This window comes from Salvia splendens, chromosome 2 (genome assembly GCF_004379255.2).
Source record: "Salvia splendens isolate huo1 chromosome 2, SspV2, whole genome shotgun sequence".
Lineage (NCBI taxonomy): Eukaryota > Viridiplantae > Streptophyta > Magnoliopsida > Lamiales > Lamiaceae > Salvia > Salvia splendens.
In genome coordinates this window covers 27,043,331-27,060,248 of record NC_056033.1, presented here as the reverse complement: position 1 = coordinate 27,060,248, position 16,918 = coordinate 27,043,331, and the positions used below count along the sequence as shown (strand labels likewise).

At 36.7% G+C, this 16,918-nt stretch overlaps 1 protein-coding gene across 1 annotated transcript; it reads right to left on the bottom strand.

The window, feature by feature from the left end:
• Nucleotides 1-493: 493 nt before the first annotated feature.
• LOC121777352 (polyadenylate-binding protein-like) lies at nt 494-8,919 on the bottom strand. Its single transcript, XM_042174593.1, has 3 exons — nt 8,700-8,919; nt 8,164-8,432; nt 494-565 (listed from the first exon to the last, which is right to left on the bottom strand). The coding sequence occupies exons 1-3, from the start codon at nt 8,917-8,919 to the stop codon at nt 494-496; spliced, it is 561 nt and encodes a 186-aa protein (XP_042030527.1).
• Nucleotides 8,920-16,918: the final 7,999 nt, after the last annotated feature.

The following is a 16,918-nucleotide window of genomic DNA, read 5'->3' as shown; positions in this document are numbered from 1 at the left end:
GGGGATGTCGTCGAAACACAGTGGTCAGATGAAGGAGGCTATCGAACTGATGATGATGATGACCAAGTGGGTGAAGGAGAATTGCTCCGCGACCCAGGCGAAATTTACCACTGGACCCAGCTCGGTGTCCACCCAGCCAGGGCAAGGAAGTTTAACTCCCCAGTTTCCTCCGCCTGTATCAAAACCCCTACTTGTTCCATCTGCCTCAAAGCCAATAAGTGTGAAGAAAACAATACCCAGACCAAGTGAGAAAGTGAAAGAGGTACCGGACTCACCGGCACGTAAAAAAGCGAAAGTGACCAGACCGTACGTACCACCCTAGTCTGGCTCCCGCGGGGGCCAGACCCCGAATTGATTTGTCACGCCCGCTTTTTCTAAGGATAGAAAACACGGTTGATCGCGACTAGGGGAGGATTAAAGAAGCGGGGAAGAAAGGGGGAAAACAACACAACTCGACCATAGCCCGAAACAAATGGGAATAGCTCGAATACAATCAGAGTATCTCTACAATCGACAACTCAAAAGTACCAATATATAGCGGAAGCGTCTCGAGAGTAGAATAATGCTATGTATGAAGACACAACATATTCTGAACATTTGATAGACATTCTTCACTTTTATGCTCAACACCCACCGCGCTCGTCACCGCTCAACCTGCACATAGGGAAAACACATGCAGGGCTGAGTACTTGATGCACTCAGTGAACAAATGCCAAAACAATTTTTTATAACAGTTGTGTATATCATGCCACTATTGAGTGACCTCGGGGTTTTAACTTGAAAAGGCCCGAGACACTAAAAATATTTCAAACACAAACTTTCAACTCATCCTCAAATCATTTTTCCTCATCATTTCAAACCAACCATTTCTCCTTGACTCATTTAAGAAACTGCCATATATGTTCTTTAGGGTGCCGTGTAAGGGGGCCACTTCCACGGGCACGAAAACTGGCCAACCCGTTCGATGACTCACGGTCCTCATCGTGTACACTAGTCCGAGTAGGGACGCACCCTTGCTAGGACCCGAATTCGATTAAACTCATAGTAGGGACTCACTCCCCACTAAGCAATCATCAACATCATCATCTCAACAACCTCAACAACATCGTCTCAACAATCTCAACATACATGACAAGGAATGCGGCCACATTCAAAGTCACTAGACCGGCCAACTCGAAGAGATAGCGCACGATCTACGTGGTGTACACTAGCCTGAGTAGGAACTCACTTCCTAGGCAGACCCGAATTCGATTTCAATAGGTCTAGTAGGGACAACTCCCTTGCTAAACAAACAGATAGGCATTTCTCAAACAAAAGCATGGCATGACATTCCCTTTGAAACTTTATTTTCCTCAAAAACATATTTGAAGCATAAATCATTTTTTTCTCTGTCAAGGTCGAGCATCATCTCACATCACATCAACAAGTCGAGCAAATCACAAATCACTCGATAAATCAACACATATATCACATAACATCACTTTCACTTAAATCATTTCACTTTAAGCACATAAATCACATCATCATCGAATAAAATTAATAATACTTGCAATCTCAGTTAAAAGGAATTTCGTCACATAAAATGATGCTCAAACCAATATATTAAATCGAAAGCTCTTGAAAATACTTTAGTTTGAAAGCCCACCTCGAGTGCTTAATCCGAAAACACTTTCTTTCCCTTGCGATCACGATTCACTTGCGATGTTTCACCTTTAAAAATTTACATAGCACATATATCAACATATTTTCCAATCACATAAATCACATCATAACATACATCTTTGCATATCCTATCACTTCATCACATATATAATTTCATTTGAAAACTGGCAGCACTGCGCAACGATTTTATAAAAATCATTTAAAAATCATCCGACTTCCGTTGGGGCTAAAACTTTACCACAATACAGAAGACTCATCAAAGGACTTCCAGTTAAAATTTCATGTCCAAATACCCCTTTTAGGTCAGTTAAAACAACCACGTAACCTACTGGTCGAGAAAACATTTTCGGCAGAGTTGCGCAGTTAACTTCAAAAATTCACTAAAAATTCATCTTTAGTCCAAAAGGGTTGAAATTTACACACAACATAGAAGACATCATGAAGTTTACTCAGGAAAAAGAATTGGTCAAATCGGAGTTCATTTGGTCGGTCAAAAACGTGTCGGAACTTACTGTTCGGAATTCGTCGAGCAGACGAGCGGTGCCATCGCTGTTCGGCCCGTTGCTGCACGTTGTTGCTGTTGTTGGCTGCTGCACAGAGCCGGGAGACGCTGCTGTACGAACGTTGCTGCTCCGCCGTCGCTCCCTTTCCTCTTTCGACCACCATCACTCATCTCTCTATCAATTCGTTTTGTTCCACCACTGTAAACTCTGCAACTCACGGTCCAGATCGGTCGTCGTCGGCTACTGCCCGTTGGTCAGCCTGTTCGCCGCCGACGTCGCCGCTGCTGACTCCGATTCGTCACCCGTGTCCACCACAGACGCTCGGCGCTGCTGCGTCGTCGCTGCTGTGCAGTCGAAGGTCTCGCAGCGTCGCCGTCATTCGCAATTAGCCACTGCATTGTCTGTTTGCTGTTCGGACAGCCATCGTTCCTCACCGATTCAACCTCGAAACGACACGGCAGCCCCTGAAACATCTCCGAACAGCCCCGAACCAACTCCGAACCGCCCCGAAAGATAAGTTCTCCTTCAAAAAATATGTTCTTTCGTTTCAGTTTTCAAAACGCAGCAAGGGGGCCACTGTTCGTCGCCACTGCTGGATCGTTGCCGCTGAACTGACGTTGCTGCGTTCGATTGAACCGGAGCCCTCACGCTTCTAACGTCGCCATTTCTCTTCCTCATCGCCGCTGCCTCACTCTTCTCTCTTTTTTTTTTGCCAAATGAAAGTAGTGAGTGGTGCTAGAGGGCTTGGGGAGGGTGTAGGTAATGATGAGGAAGTGGGGAGTGGAAGAAAACCGTCGATCATGAGGGGATGAAGAAAACCGTCGGTCATGGGAAGAAAGAAGAAGAAAGAACGAAAGAAGAAGAAAAAAACTTGGGCTTCAAAGTGTGGTTTCCAAATAAAATGAATTGGCTTGGAAACTTAAAGTTCTTTGATGAAATTGGGCCCAACATGTAAATTGTAGAGTTTGGCTAAGTTGGTTAAAGAATAAGAAAATTTGGATGACCCAACACTCTTAAAATTAATAGCCCAAAGCCAAATTGTAAAATTATTCTCTCGACAAAAGAAACAAGGTCGAAAAAATTTTCAAGTGTACAAACGACGGTCCTTTCAAGAACACAATAAAAAGAGTAGAAAAAGTCGGGGTGTTACATGATTCCCCCAAAACTAAGTAACTTTTCCATTTCTGTTTTTCTTTTCTTCTTTCTTTTCAGTTTATGTGTTCTGTGCTCAGGATGCTTTAACTTGTATATATCTGTGTTGTGCCTTCACACACTTAGCCTAATGTTTGGCCTAAGTGTGAGAAGAGGTTGTTTTTGTTTTAAAGCATGTTTTGCTTATGTGTGTTGTACCTTCTCCACTTAGCCCGATGTTCGGTTTAAGTGTGAGAAGTTTGTGTTTTGTTTGCATTTTTTTTGGTTGATTGCTTTGTCTTGGTTTTGTACTGTTTTACTTCCATGTTCCCCACTTCACTAGGATCGCTTGGGGACAAGCCGGAGTGAAGTGGGAGGGGGAGGGAGTAAGTGCAGTTTCTTTTGTTTTGTATGTGTTTAGACGTCTTTAGGTCTAGCCTAGGTTTTTGTGTTTGTGTATCGCATGAGCTAGTGATATAATAAGGCAAGATCCCCTTAGTGAGAGCGATTGAAGATAGGATGCACATAAACTTTGATGCCTTTTTCCTTAATAAGCTTAATGCGGCCTGAATGAAGTAAGGACGATAGAAGATGCCTTAGATAACCTAGTTGTGCATCCCTACTATAAGAGCGAGTTATAAGCCTAAACACTTAGAGCTAACATGAAAGAATGGGCTGCCACTTGATGCTAAGGGAGTAGAGTATAAAGTTGAAAAAAAAATAAAGGGGTTATGGAGGTATAAGCTGGACGAAGTCCAGGAACTGGTGGTATAAGCTGGACGAAGTCCAGGGAAGGAGTAAATTGAAAAAAAAAGAAACAAAAAAAAATTTGGAGGTATAAGCTGGACGAAGTCCAGAGAAAGAAAGAAGAAAAAAAAATCTGTTATAGGAAAAGGGAAAAATTCCTTAAGGGCAGGAAGCAATAGTAACCTGACCCAGGAAATTAATAGAAAAAAGTAGTAAGAAGGAGAAACTCTCATAACCCGACGCATCAGTGGTATAACTTTGACTTTAGAGCGCTTTGATCCTAACATCCCAGGTGAGGAATGAGTGATTGAGCGAACCTAACAGCTAGGAAATCGATAGGCTATCTTGACAAACTGATAGACCGTTTAGGCAGAAGAGGGAAATGGGAGGATTTGAAGATTGTAGACGATCGGATAGAACTTAAGAGGGACGATCGCCTAAAGGTTGAAACTGGTTCATGCTTATGTGTTTTGTTTTCCTTTGTGTTTATCATTTGAGTCTGTAGTATGTCTAGGTCCAGGAGTCTGTTCTTTGTTCGAGTGTTGTTTGAAGAGTCATTCTTGGGAACCGTGCATTGAAATTCACCTTATTTCTTTTTCTTATCTTTCATGCGTGAGGACAAGCATGGTTTAAGTGTGAGCAGTTTGATAAGGCTAATTTCATGCATAGGTCTAGGGGATAAATTCATATAATTACGGGGTCTAACACACGTTTTAAGCCAGGTGTGTAGAAGAATTTCGCCAGGTTCAGGAAAGAGAGAGGACAATCACATGGTCCGAGGAAACTGGCGAATGAGTGAGCATTGTGGAGCAAATTGCAAGACGGAGGAAATCTCGGAGCTGAAGGGTAGAATGGAGATTTCTACGAAGGCTTCTAGAAGATTATGTCCGCACCTATATAAGGAAGGAAGCATGCATTCTGGAGGGATCTTCTGGGTGGAGGCCTCATTAACAGTCTGTGGCTCGTAGCTCACTTTTTTCTTTTACACACTTGGGTTCTTTAGAGGGAAATTCTGGGGGTTTGCATTTTGGGTTCACTTTTCGCTTTCTAGCATTTCAGTTGGGTTGTAACACCGTCCTGTCGAGGGCGAAGAAACAAGTTCCATCTAATTTTCTCGTATTTTGTGGATTTCACCGAGCTTCGCTGTTCGGAGCTCGGCCCTCTGTTTTTATTACCGAATATTTCTGTGTTTAATGCAAGTTTAATTTTCTGTCATGTCGTTGATGTTGATTTCTGATTTCCTTTTTGTGATTATCTGGAGTTTGAGTTAGTTTACTTGTGTTGGATGCGTTTCGCAATTGTTCACTGAATCTGTGCAGAGTAATGGCTGGATCGGGTTGATCAGAGTTTGTTGTTGGTTGAATCGGAGGTTTGAATTTGGTGTTGTAGCTGAGTTAAGTGGAATCGTTTGAATTCGGTATTGATCGGTTTAGATCTGTTAGATCGGAAGTTATGGAGTTGATTGAGGTTGTTGTTTGGTTCGGATCGCGTGGATCCGGAGTGGATTAAGCATCCGACGTGAATCCGAGCAGAGTGGGTTTAAATTTATGCCTAGCCTTCGTGTTTTCATTTCATTCCGTCGAGTATATGTAGATCATTGTTATTTCTGGTTTGTTGCAAGTTTTCGACGACCCAACTTTTATATTCTGTTTGAATCTAGGTACGTGCTCTGTTTTCTTCATCTTCGTTTTTGATTCAGTTAAAAAAATGCATGTCGCTGTTAGTTAGAGTTTCAGTTTGTTATTTGCAGCCTTTCTGCCGTACTTGCTAATTCTGGAATTATGGTCCCCACTGTTATATGCTTCCTGTCTGGTTCTATTAGGTAGCCGTTTACACGGTCTAGGAAGGGAATTTAATATCCCTTAGTCTTGATGATGTTTGATCTCAGCATGTTTACAGTTTCCTAGGTCTAGTGTTTACATTTCTTGCCTAGGTCTAGTAGTAGTTATACCTCAACCCAGTTTGCGTGGCAGCAGCTGCCTTTGTCAAGAGTCTCTAAACGCTTTCTTACGTGTCCATCTTCGTGGGATCAACCCCTGCTTCTCTATACTAATCTATAGTATTCGGGTTGAGGGATCTTTGAAGGGGAGTTTTGTGTGTACAACGACAGATTATTCCGTGTTCCATTGAGTTCCTAGACCAAGTGATCTAGTGGATTCATAGGACTTGGTATCTCGACCTAGCATAGCACATCGCATTTTCACAACACGAACACACATCTTTCACTCTCTCCCTTCGGTTATTTTAGTGCATTGTTTATCATGTTTTATGTGTTATGTGATTGTAGTTGGACATGTGATAATGGGTGATTGCAATATTCATGGTGCATTTGTTGATTTATTTAGAACATTATTTGATTATTAAAATGCATTATGTATCAGTTTTTATGCATTATTTTGATGCTTCTGTACAAGGGTGTATAAGTGAATGCAGTTTAACTGTCCACATTATTTTATTCAGTCTGTACATTATGTAACTAATTGTATGTTATTATACTGTATGTTGTACAACATCAAAGCAGCTAAGATTGGACATCAACGAGGCGGTCGATGATATACTGCCAGTAGAAATTGCCCAGAAATTCCGAGAGCGATTATCAGAGGCCGGGACTAGTACAGCTCCGGAAGAGTTTCTGAATTGTATAAAGGGTTTAACTCCACAGAAGAAGGAAGCCTTACGGAACATGTACATGAGTCTAAGAGTGAATGCAATATTTGTACATTCTTTAGCTATTTCTATGCATTAATTATCTTGTTTTATGCATCATTAGACTGTTGTTGTACATGAGTCTAATAATGAATGCAATATTTGTATGTTCATTACTTGAGTGATTCTGTACATTATTTGGTTATTTGAATGCATTATTTATCCTGTGTTATGCATCATGTGGTTGCTCTTGTACATACTAGACCCTAGCCCCTAGGCTTGTTAAACCCTTAGGGAAAACAAGAAACGTGCGCCAAACATCGAAACACGGCACAACTTAAATTAAACGGGTCAGGATAAATGTTCATTACATATCACAAATAATGCATTACAAAAACTAAAACTACGCATTACACTACATAATATGTACATTATGTATAACTGTTTTAAAAAATACCTACGCGCTATGCATGTGCAACCCCAGACGAATTACTACAGCTCGTGTATTTGGACAACGTTTTTTAGACTTAGAACATACTACACCCTATCCCCTAGGCTTGTTAAACCCTTAGGGAAAACAAGTAACGTGCGTAAAACATCGAAACACGGCACAACCTAAATTAAATGGGTAAGGATAAATGTTCATTACATACCACAAATAATGCATTACAGAAACTAAACTAAGCATTATACTACATAATATGTACATTATGTATATCTGTTTTAAAATATGCCTACGCGTTATGCATGTGGAAACCCAGACGAATTACTCCAGCTCGTGTATTTGGACAACGTTTTTTAGACTTAGAACATACTACACCCTAGCCCCTAGGCTTGTCAAACCCTTAGGGAAAACAAGAAACGTTAGCCAAACAACGACACACGGCACAACTTAAATTAAACGGGTCAGGATAAATGTTCATTACATATCACAAAGAATGCATTACAGAACCTAAACTACGCATTATACTATACAAAATATACATTATGTGCAACCCCAGACGAATTACTGCAGCTCGTGTATTTGGACAACGTTTTTTAGACTTAGAACATACTACACCCTAGCCCCTAGGCTTATCAAATCCTTAGGAAAACAAGAAATGTTCGCCAAACAACGACACACGGCACAACTTAAATTAAACGGGTCAGGATAAATGTTCATTACATATCACAAATAATGCATTATAGAATCTAAACTACGCATTATACTATACAAAATATACATTATGTGCAACCCCAGACGAATTACTGCAGCTCGTGTATTTGGACAACGTTTTTTAGACTTAGAACATACTACACCCTAGCCCCTAGGCTTGTTAAACCCTTAGGGAAAACAAGAAATATGCGCCAAACATCGAAAGACGATACAACTTAAATTAAACGCTTCAGTATAAATGTTCATTGCATATCACAAATAATGCATTACAGAAACTAAACTACGCATTATACTATACAATATGTACATTATGTGTACGTTTTGCACGGCTTCTTCCTTGTCGAACTGCACGAAGCCATAGCCCCTCGAGTTCTCGTTGTGATCGACTGCGATCTTGCAAAAGAGCACAGTTCCGAACGCAGAGAAGGTCTCGAAGAGCGCCTTTGTGTCGATTGCTTGATCCAGATTCTTGATGAAGAGATTAGGATATCCACTTTTCCGGAGGCTAGGATCTCTGTGAGAGAACATTATCCGGATTAGCTTTCCATTGGCATGAGTGAAATTCAAAGCATCTTTTGCATTAGAACCTGAACATTATCACAATTTTAAGCCATCAAACATAAAACATTTCACTCAGGAATTGTATCTATCATCACTTATAAGCTGCTAAATGAGAATAATAATTCATAAGGAAATACGAATTGGAAAATTGTACACACACAGTTCATTCAGATTGGGGATCTGAATAATCAAATCACACCATCATCACTATTAATTCAATGATATTCCAACAAAAAAAATATGTGGAGTAATGAATTGGAGATGCATGCTAATGAAAAAACAGAATGAATTACGATCACCGTCGGTCGGAGAATTGAAATTGACGTAGGCATATCCGAGCGACGATCGGCGCGTCACATCTCTGCAAATCCTGAGGGAGGCGACGGGCGCAACGTGGCTGAACAGATCGTAGAGCTTGCTCTCGTCGATGGAGAAAGAATTAAACGAAATCTGAACAAATCTTGATGGAAAATTGCAGAAATCCTCAACGGAAGAAATCATGGACCATTCCATAACTAACTCCAATAGAGATTCTCTATTTTGCCCTTCTCATGTTAAAAATTCATGAAATATGATCATTTCAGCCAAAGATTTAGTCCATTAGATCAGCATAAATCAACGCCTGTGATTAAGAAGGAGAAAGGATTAATAAGGGGAAAAGGATTTGAATACAACTATATATATATATATAGAGGTGTGATCAAATACAAACTCCCATTTATAATACAAACTACAATCTGTAATCACACACCATCATTGTATCTAATCTACGGCTGTTAGGAGGTTACAAATTCGATGTCACCGAGCAGTACAATTTATGTCAGCGGGGGTGTATATGGAAATCGTTTTTTGCCAGCAGTTACATACATCCTCATTTCACTCCAATCTGGTATAATCATAACCAGAATTGTTTGTAACCGTTCCTAGGCGTGATTAGTAAATGATGACGCCCTAATTTACCTCCATTCTCCCAAACTACCATGATTATCATTTTTTGGAAAGAGATTACATTACTCATTCAGCCATAAAATATAACATATCTTAATTATTCAACATTGCAATATAAACTTCGATCTCCTGTTGAAATTCATATCCCAAATCTTCTCCGACGTTCTTTTTCAGCGTTCTTCTCCGGCATGAAAACACATACAGCAAAACTAGAAATGTTAATGTGAATTTTCAACTATTCATTTGTTAAAAAATATCAACTAGTCATTTGTTAAAAAATATCAATGTAGCATGTTTATTGAAACATGCTACGTTGCAAAAGACCAATGAGAGCAGCCACAACAGTATTCCATTCTGTGGTGACAGCATATTTCAACGACAAACCATTAGTAGAGAATGTCAACAGCATGTTTTAACCTGGAATGTCAGCACAGAATGTCAAAAAATATCAATGAGAGCACCCACAGAAATGTCAATGCGTAATGTCAATTACAAAACCAAATAGAAGATTTAATTCATATTATTTCAATGTCAACGCCATCTTATATCATATTTTACATATAATTTCAATGTCAACACCATATTATTTCAAAGACCAACAAAAAAAACAAAAGATAAAAATAATGTCAATAACACATTCCACCGCTCATAGGCAGACTGCCACTCTGGCATGAAAACACATACATCAAATTAAGAAATGTTAATGTGCATTTTCAACTAGTCATTTGTTAAAAAATATCATCTAGTCATTTGTTAAAAAATATCAATGTAGCATGTGTATTGAAACACTGAAAGTTGCAAAAGATCAATGAGAGCAGCAACATCGGTATTCCATTATGTGGTGACAGCATATTTCAAAGACAAAATATTAGTAGTTAATGTCAGCAGCATGTTTCAACCTGGAATGTCAGCACAAAATGTCAATAAATATCAATGAGAGCACCCAGAAAAGATCAATGAGAGCACCCACAAAAAATGTCAATGAATAATGTCGATTACAACACCAAACAAAAGATTTAATTCATATTATTTCAATGTCAACGCCATCTAATATCATATTTTACATATTATTTCAATGTCAACACCGTGTTTCAACCCCATCCATCCTAAAATTTCAAAAAAAATTATGAAAAAATTTCACAACAATGGGATTTCAATTCCAACCTCAGAACAAAAGAAAAAATAACAGGGCGGGGGGTGGCTAGGTGATTCGTGTGGAATTCTCAACAAAACAAACAAAAAAACGAACTATAAAGCGAAAACGAGATTAACGGGATTAACGGGATTTCATCATCTCAACAAAATTAATGATATCAACTTATTTCTTTTGACCCTAAATTACCCTCTGCTGACTGATTTATAGGAAACGTTGACATTTGAAGATCCCATATATTAAGACCGTAGATTAATTATAAATAGTGGTTGAGATTTAAGTTTGTAGTTTGTACACTAAAGGAGTTTGTAGTATATCACGCCCCTATATATATATATATTAAAATAGAATATAATTTTATGGATTAAAAGTGTCATTCTATGCATGCTGATATCATTTTATAGTGTATAAATATCATTTTTAGTAAAAATGATATTTTTGACCCATAAAATGATAGGTTATTAGGTTATCACTAAGCGTGCACAAACCGAACCGGCCCGGCGGTTAACCGCCGGTTCAGGCCCGCCTGTTCATGAACCGGAACCGGCGGTTTGAACCGTCCGGCGGGTTGCCGGTTCCAACCGGCCGGTTCAGGGTCGAAGTAGTGTTGAACCGTGAACCAGCGGTTCGCCGGTTTGAACCGCCGGTTCAACCGAATTTTAAAAAAAAAAGATATTTATAAAAATTGATTTTTATATTTAAAAACAATTTTTACAAATAAATGAATACAAGAAATTCATAATAGCCCATATATATTTGATGGGCTTGTGAATTTATGAAAACATTCTTGGTTGTTTCTCTTTTATAGAGACATCCTTGAATGTTTTATGTTTCACTTTTGATGTGAGACAAAATCATTCTTGGTTGTTTCTTTTTTATAGAGACATCCTTGAATGTTTTATGTTTCACTTTCGATGTGGGACAAAATCATTCTTGGTTGTTTCTCTTTTATAGAGACATCCTTGAATATTTTATGTTTCACTTTCGATGTGGGACAAAATCATTCTTGGTTGTTTCTCTTTAATAGATACATCCTTGAATGTTTTATGTTTCACTTTCGATGTGGGACAAAATATGTTGAAGTATTTTCTTTTATAACTACATGTTTAGAGCATTCATTCATCTTTTTCCAATGTGGGATACAAAACTTTCTTTTGACTTCTACTTTTCTTCATGTTTTGTATGATATATATAAACAAAATTATTATTCAAATATATTCTTGATTGATAAAAATAAAGAATTATTGAGAAATATGATTTGTATATAAAAAATATTTATTTGTATAATAATTATTGTTAGGCTTATACAATTTGTATAAGAATTATTCTTTCAATGTGAATAATATTATTTATTAGTTAACATATACATAAATTTATAAACATAAGCAAATCATTAATGATAAAGAACTAATGAATAATAGTTTACGTAATAATATTTGTTGTTAAATTATAATAATAGAAAATAGAGTATTAATATAGACTAAGAATGATGGACGATCTATTATAAACATACAAATAATGACTTTTATCCCACATTGAAAGAAAGAGTAATACATCCAAGAATTTGTAACTATAAAAGAGAATAATGCAATATACTCTCTTCCAAATTAAATCAAATCCGATATACTCTTATCCAAGTATTGACATTTTAAAAATCAAATCCAACTTTAAGTACAAAGTATTTTTTTTTTGCTCTTTAGTCTTTATTATGTATAAAATGTGCTTAAACAAATTTCAAACAATAAGGTGAAAATTATAATTTTATTGATAATAAATTTAAATAAGACTAAAAATTACAACTTATAATGAATACATTTTATTTATAAAAATTAATAAACACTACTTCAAGTTAAACCTTTTGATTTTTAAAATATCAATACTTAATATTGGACTTGAGCATTTAAATTGGAAGAGAGTGTATTGGATTATTCTTTTTATAGTTACACATTCTTGGATGTGTTATTCTTTCTTTCAATGTGGGATAAAAGTCATTATTTATAAGTATATGATAGATCGTCCATCATTCTTCGTCTATATTAATACTCTATCTTCTATTATTATAAATTAATAACAAATATTATTACATAAACTATTATTCATTAGTTATTTATCATTAATGATTTGCTTATGTTTATAAATTTATGTATATGTTAACTAATAAATAATATTATACACATTAAAAGAATAATTCTTATACAAATTATATAAACCTAACAATAATTATTATACAAATCAATATTTTCTATATACAACTCATATTTCTCAATAGTTCTTTATTTTCATCAATCAATAATATATTTGAATAATAATTTTGTTTATATATTATACAAAACATGAAGGTAGAAGACAAAAGAAAATTTTGTATCCCACATTGGAAAAAGATAAATGAATGCTCTAAACATGTAGTTAAAAAAGAAAATACTTCAACATATTTTGTCCCACATCGAAAGTGAAACACAAAACATTCAAGGATGTCTCTATAAAAGAGAAACAACCAAGAATGATTTTATCCCACATCGAAAGTGAAACCTAAAACATTCAAGGATGTCTCTATAAAAGAGAAACAACCAAGAATGACTTTGTCCCACATCGAAAGTGAAACATAAAACATTCAAGGATGTCTCTATAAAAGAGAAACAACCAAGAATGGTTTCATAAATTCGCAAGCCCATCAAATATATATGGGCTATTATGAATTTCTTGTATTCATTTATTTGTAAAAATTATTTTTAAATATAAAAATCATTTTTTATAAATAAATATTTTTTTAAAAAATTTCGGTTGAACCGCCGGTTCATGAATCGGAACCGGCGGTTCAGGCAAAAAACCGGCAGTTTTGAACCGCCTCGTGAACCGGCGGTTTTTTGAACCGGAACCGCCGGGACCGTTGGCGGGCCGGTTCCGGTTCATGCATATGATGAACCGTGAACCGCCGGTTCATGAACCGGAACCGGCGGTTCGGAACCGTTGTGCATGCCTAGGTTATCACCATAAATATGGTTATCACCATAAATATGGTTATCATTTTAATGCACCCCTATATATCCTTTTTGTATCTTTTGTTCTTTGTTCTTTTTAATCTCAGCCCCACGATTTTATCATCCGACGGTTAGATTGGTGCCACGTGTCATTTAATAATGCAGATTTTCAGTTGAATAATGCACACCGACTAATAATGCACCATTATAGTGTAATAATGCAGATTTTCAATTGAATAATGCACACCGACTAATAATGCACCATTATAGTGTAATAATGCAGATCATCTGGACCGTTGATGAATGAGATCTAACGGCCCATATTAAGAAGAATAAAGGATCTAAGGGATGAATAGGAGAATAACGCTCCCCTATATACATATATGGAGGACTAGGGCGCATCCTTAGTTAGAGTGCTAATGTACCTCCAATCATGTGTTGCCATGTGTCACGAAAAATGCAATATTGAAAACACTAAAATGCAATATACATTTGTGAAGCTATTTATGTATTTCCGTATATTGCATTTTAGTTTTAGGCAAATTGCATTTTATATTGTTGAGTTTTGCATTTTAACATAAATTGTCTTCAATGCAAAATACATTGTATATAAATACAATCTGTCAATATATAAAATGCAAATTAAACAGTCTATATCTAAAATGCAAAACTCAACAATACAAAATGCAATCTGTCTACAACTAAAATGCAATCTGACGAAATCCATCTACAGTTTCTACAAATGTATATTGCATTTTAATATTTACAATATTGCATTTTCTGTGCCACGTGGCAGCACGTGATTAGAGGTACATTAGCACTTTAAAATTAGTTAGCATATTAGTATAGTAGTGTATTAAAATGACAATACCTTTTAATATGATATCATACCACCAATATTAACCCTAGGATCTAGAAATCAGATGGTTACTAAGCTGCCACATGGCAACTCATTTTATTTTTATTTAATCATATTAAAAGGCTGAAGGGCAATTTAGTAAATTACTTTATCATATGATATAGAAACAATTCGCGCCACTTTCCTTCCATTCTCAACCCAGTTCACGCTAGATTCTTCAAAATTTTCAACCAATCTCGATTTTGATTCCCGATTCTACAATATCTATCGCCAAATTACACGCAATCTGTTCAATTCAGTTTGAGTTCATCTCAATTTGACCTATTCAATCACATGGTCTGTGCGATTCATCACACCACCTGTGCAATCGATTTTTGTTCTCTCTTCAATTCATTCCACAAATTCGTTCGAATATGGGTGAATCGATTATCAACTTTGATCTGGATGTTTTTCCAGAAGGTGGGCTTCGTTACATTATCAATTCTAGATCACTTTTTCATGTGTTGTCTGTCGCTCTATGGATTATTGTCATATTTAGTGATGGATTGTTTGTCAGTTTTGTCAGATCGAAGAGTATTTTGTGATTTTGATTGACGAGAAGGTTTTGGTTGAATATTACTCTGTTTCTGATTCTGTTTAGTAGCCATATTGCAGTCTTATACATTGTATATTGCAGTATTAGTATTGCCATATTGCAGTCTTATACATTGTATATTACAGTATTAGTATCCCCATATTGCAGTCATAATGTAACGATTGCAGACCACACTATTTGCTTCAATCTATTATTTCCAAAAGGATTAATTATTAATTTTATACTATTGTTTCTAGGTTGTCTTCCATTTCAGTAATAAGTGTAACTTCAATCATTTTTAATTACAAATTTTTACATTATCATATTGTTGTGTTGTTCAATGAATGTTGCAGTGTTACCACAACAATATTGCAGTTTTCATATTACTGATGAGAACAACTTAGTTTGTGTTGAGATTGTAGTACACGGTTATATGAGTTGCAGTGCACCTAATAACAATATTATGTATAATGTTGAGATGCATTCTTTACCTATATTTAATCTCAAGCATGCAAGCATTTTATAATTAACTGAAGTCAAAACAACTATAGAAAAAAAGTTAATCAAATTAAGTCACCCACAGTGTCTACACCAAAATAAAACTGCAAAGCTACATGTTTCAGTACTGAGTTCATTCATTGTTTATGGTTTCTTGTACTCCGCAACCATCTTCTCCACATCTATCGGTCCTATCTTTTTGTAGCACAATATAATGCAAAATTATGTATGAAATTAAGTTCCAATACCTAACCGAGCTTTATCTAGGTTTTCCAAAACATCAACTAGGTTTTCCAAAACATCAACCGAAATCTTGAAAAAACCTCAAATCCATATAACAAAATCGCGATAAAACTAGAAGAAATCATCATACAATTGCAAAAATCACCAATACATAAAGCAAAATCTCCATACAATAGCAAAATTACCATTACACCGAGCAAAATCGCTATACAATTGCGAAAAACATCAAAAACACTGATTAAAAATTTACCAAAAAACTGAACTCGCGACTATAAAAAAAACCTTCATATCACCATTGCATCTCTGAAAATCGATTTCCAGAAATAAAAAACCATACTGCCGTCGGAAATATAAAATATCTCTGTCAATTGTGATTCGAGTTCGCCATCGGAAAGTTGCTTCTAGTTCGCCGTCGAAGTGAGGGTTAATCGCAGTCGAAGTGAGGGTTAATCGCCAATTCACGGTGTAGAGGCGGAGGCGGCGGGATCTTGTGAAGTTAGGGTTTCTCTCAATTTGTGAATTGGCGGATGGTTGGAGGGAGAGTAATGGCGGTATGGGAGAGAAAGAGGGGGATGTGAAGAGTCCCGCTATTTTTGGGGGATATCCCCAATTTTGATTTTAAAATATTATGAAATGACTAAAATACACGACAACAATTCCTAATACATTAGACAACAAATTGTAGTCTGTTCGCGAAATTTAATCTTGGGCATTTGATTTCCAGATCTAACGGACTATATTGGTGGTATGGTGTTACCCTATCTATGATGGCACCATAGTGCCCCCCCCCAGTATATATATATATATATATATATATATATATAAGTTAGTGATCAAGATATAACTAATCTTAAGTGTATAACTAGAGAACAAATCTCAGCCACACATCTTAATGAAACAAATATTATTTATTTTAATAATACAAAATAGGCAAAGGGTATTTTTGGAAATTACATTATGAAATTTAATTATGCACTCAAATTATGCGGTTTTCCTTCCATTCTCTGCTATCAAATCTGCTTCGATTCTCCTTCCAAATCTGCGTCCAAGTGCGGCGAGGGAGGTGAGGAACACGGCGGCGGCGGCGGCGGCGCGGAGGTGGAGTCGTCGGGAAACCCCCATTTTTGCGGCGGAGGGATCGAAATTGTTTCCGCAGAAAATCCTGTGACGGCGGGGATCATTCTCCTGAAAATGAGAGGAGAATTTGAGGAAGCGCGGCGGATGAAGTGCTGGTGACCAAGAGTGAAGAATCACTGGAG

Bases quoted from the DNA above. Each gene is read 5' to 3' on its own strand.
- LOC121777352 (XM_042174593.1), bottom strand. From the start codon at position 8,919: ATGGAATGGTCCATGATTTCTTCCGTTGAGGATTTCTGCAATTTTCCA. The intron at 8,433-8,699 runs GTAATTCATTCT...GATAATGTTCAG, and splicing joins TTCTCCGACCGACGGTGATC to GTTCTAATGCAAAAGATGCT. The intron at 566-8,163 runs GTACACATAATG...CTTCATACATAG, and splicing joins AGGAAGAAGCCGTGCAAAAC to CATTATTCTACTCTCGAGAC.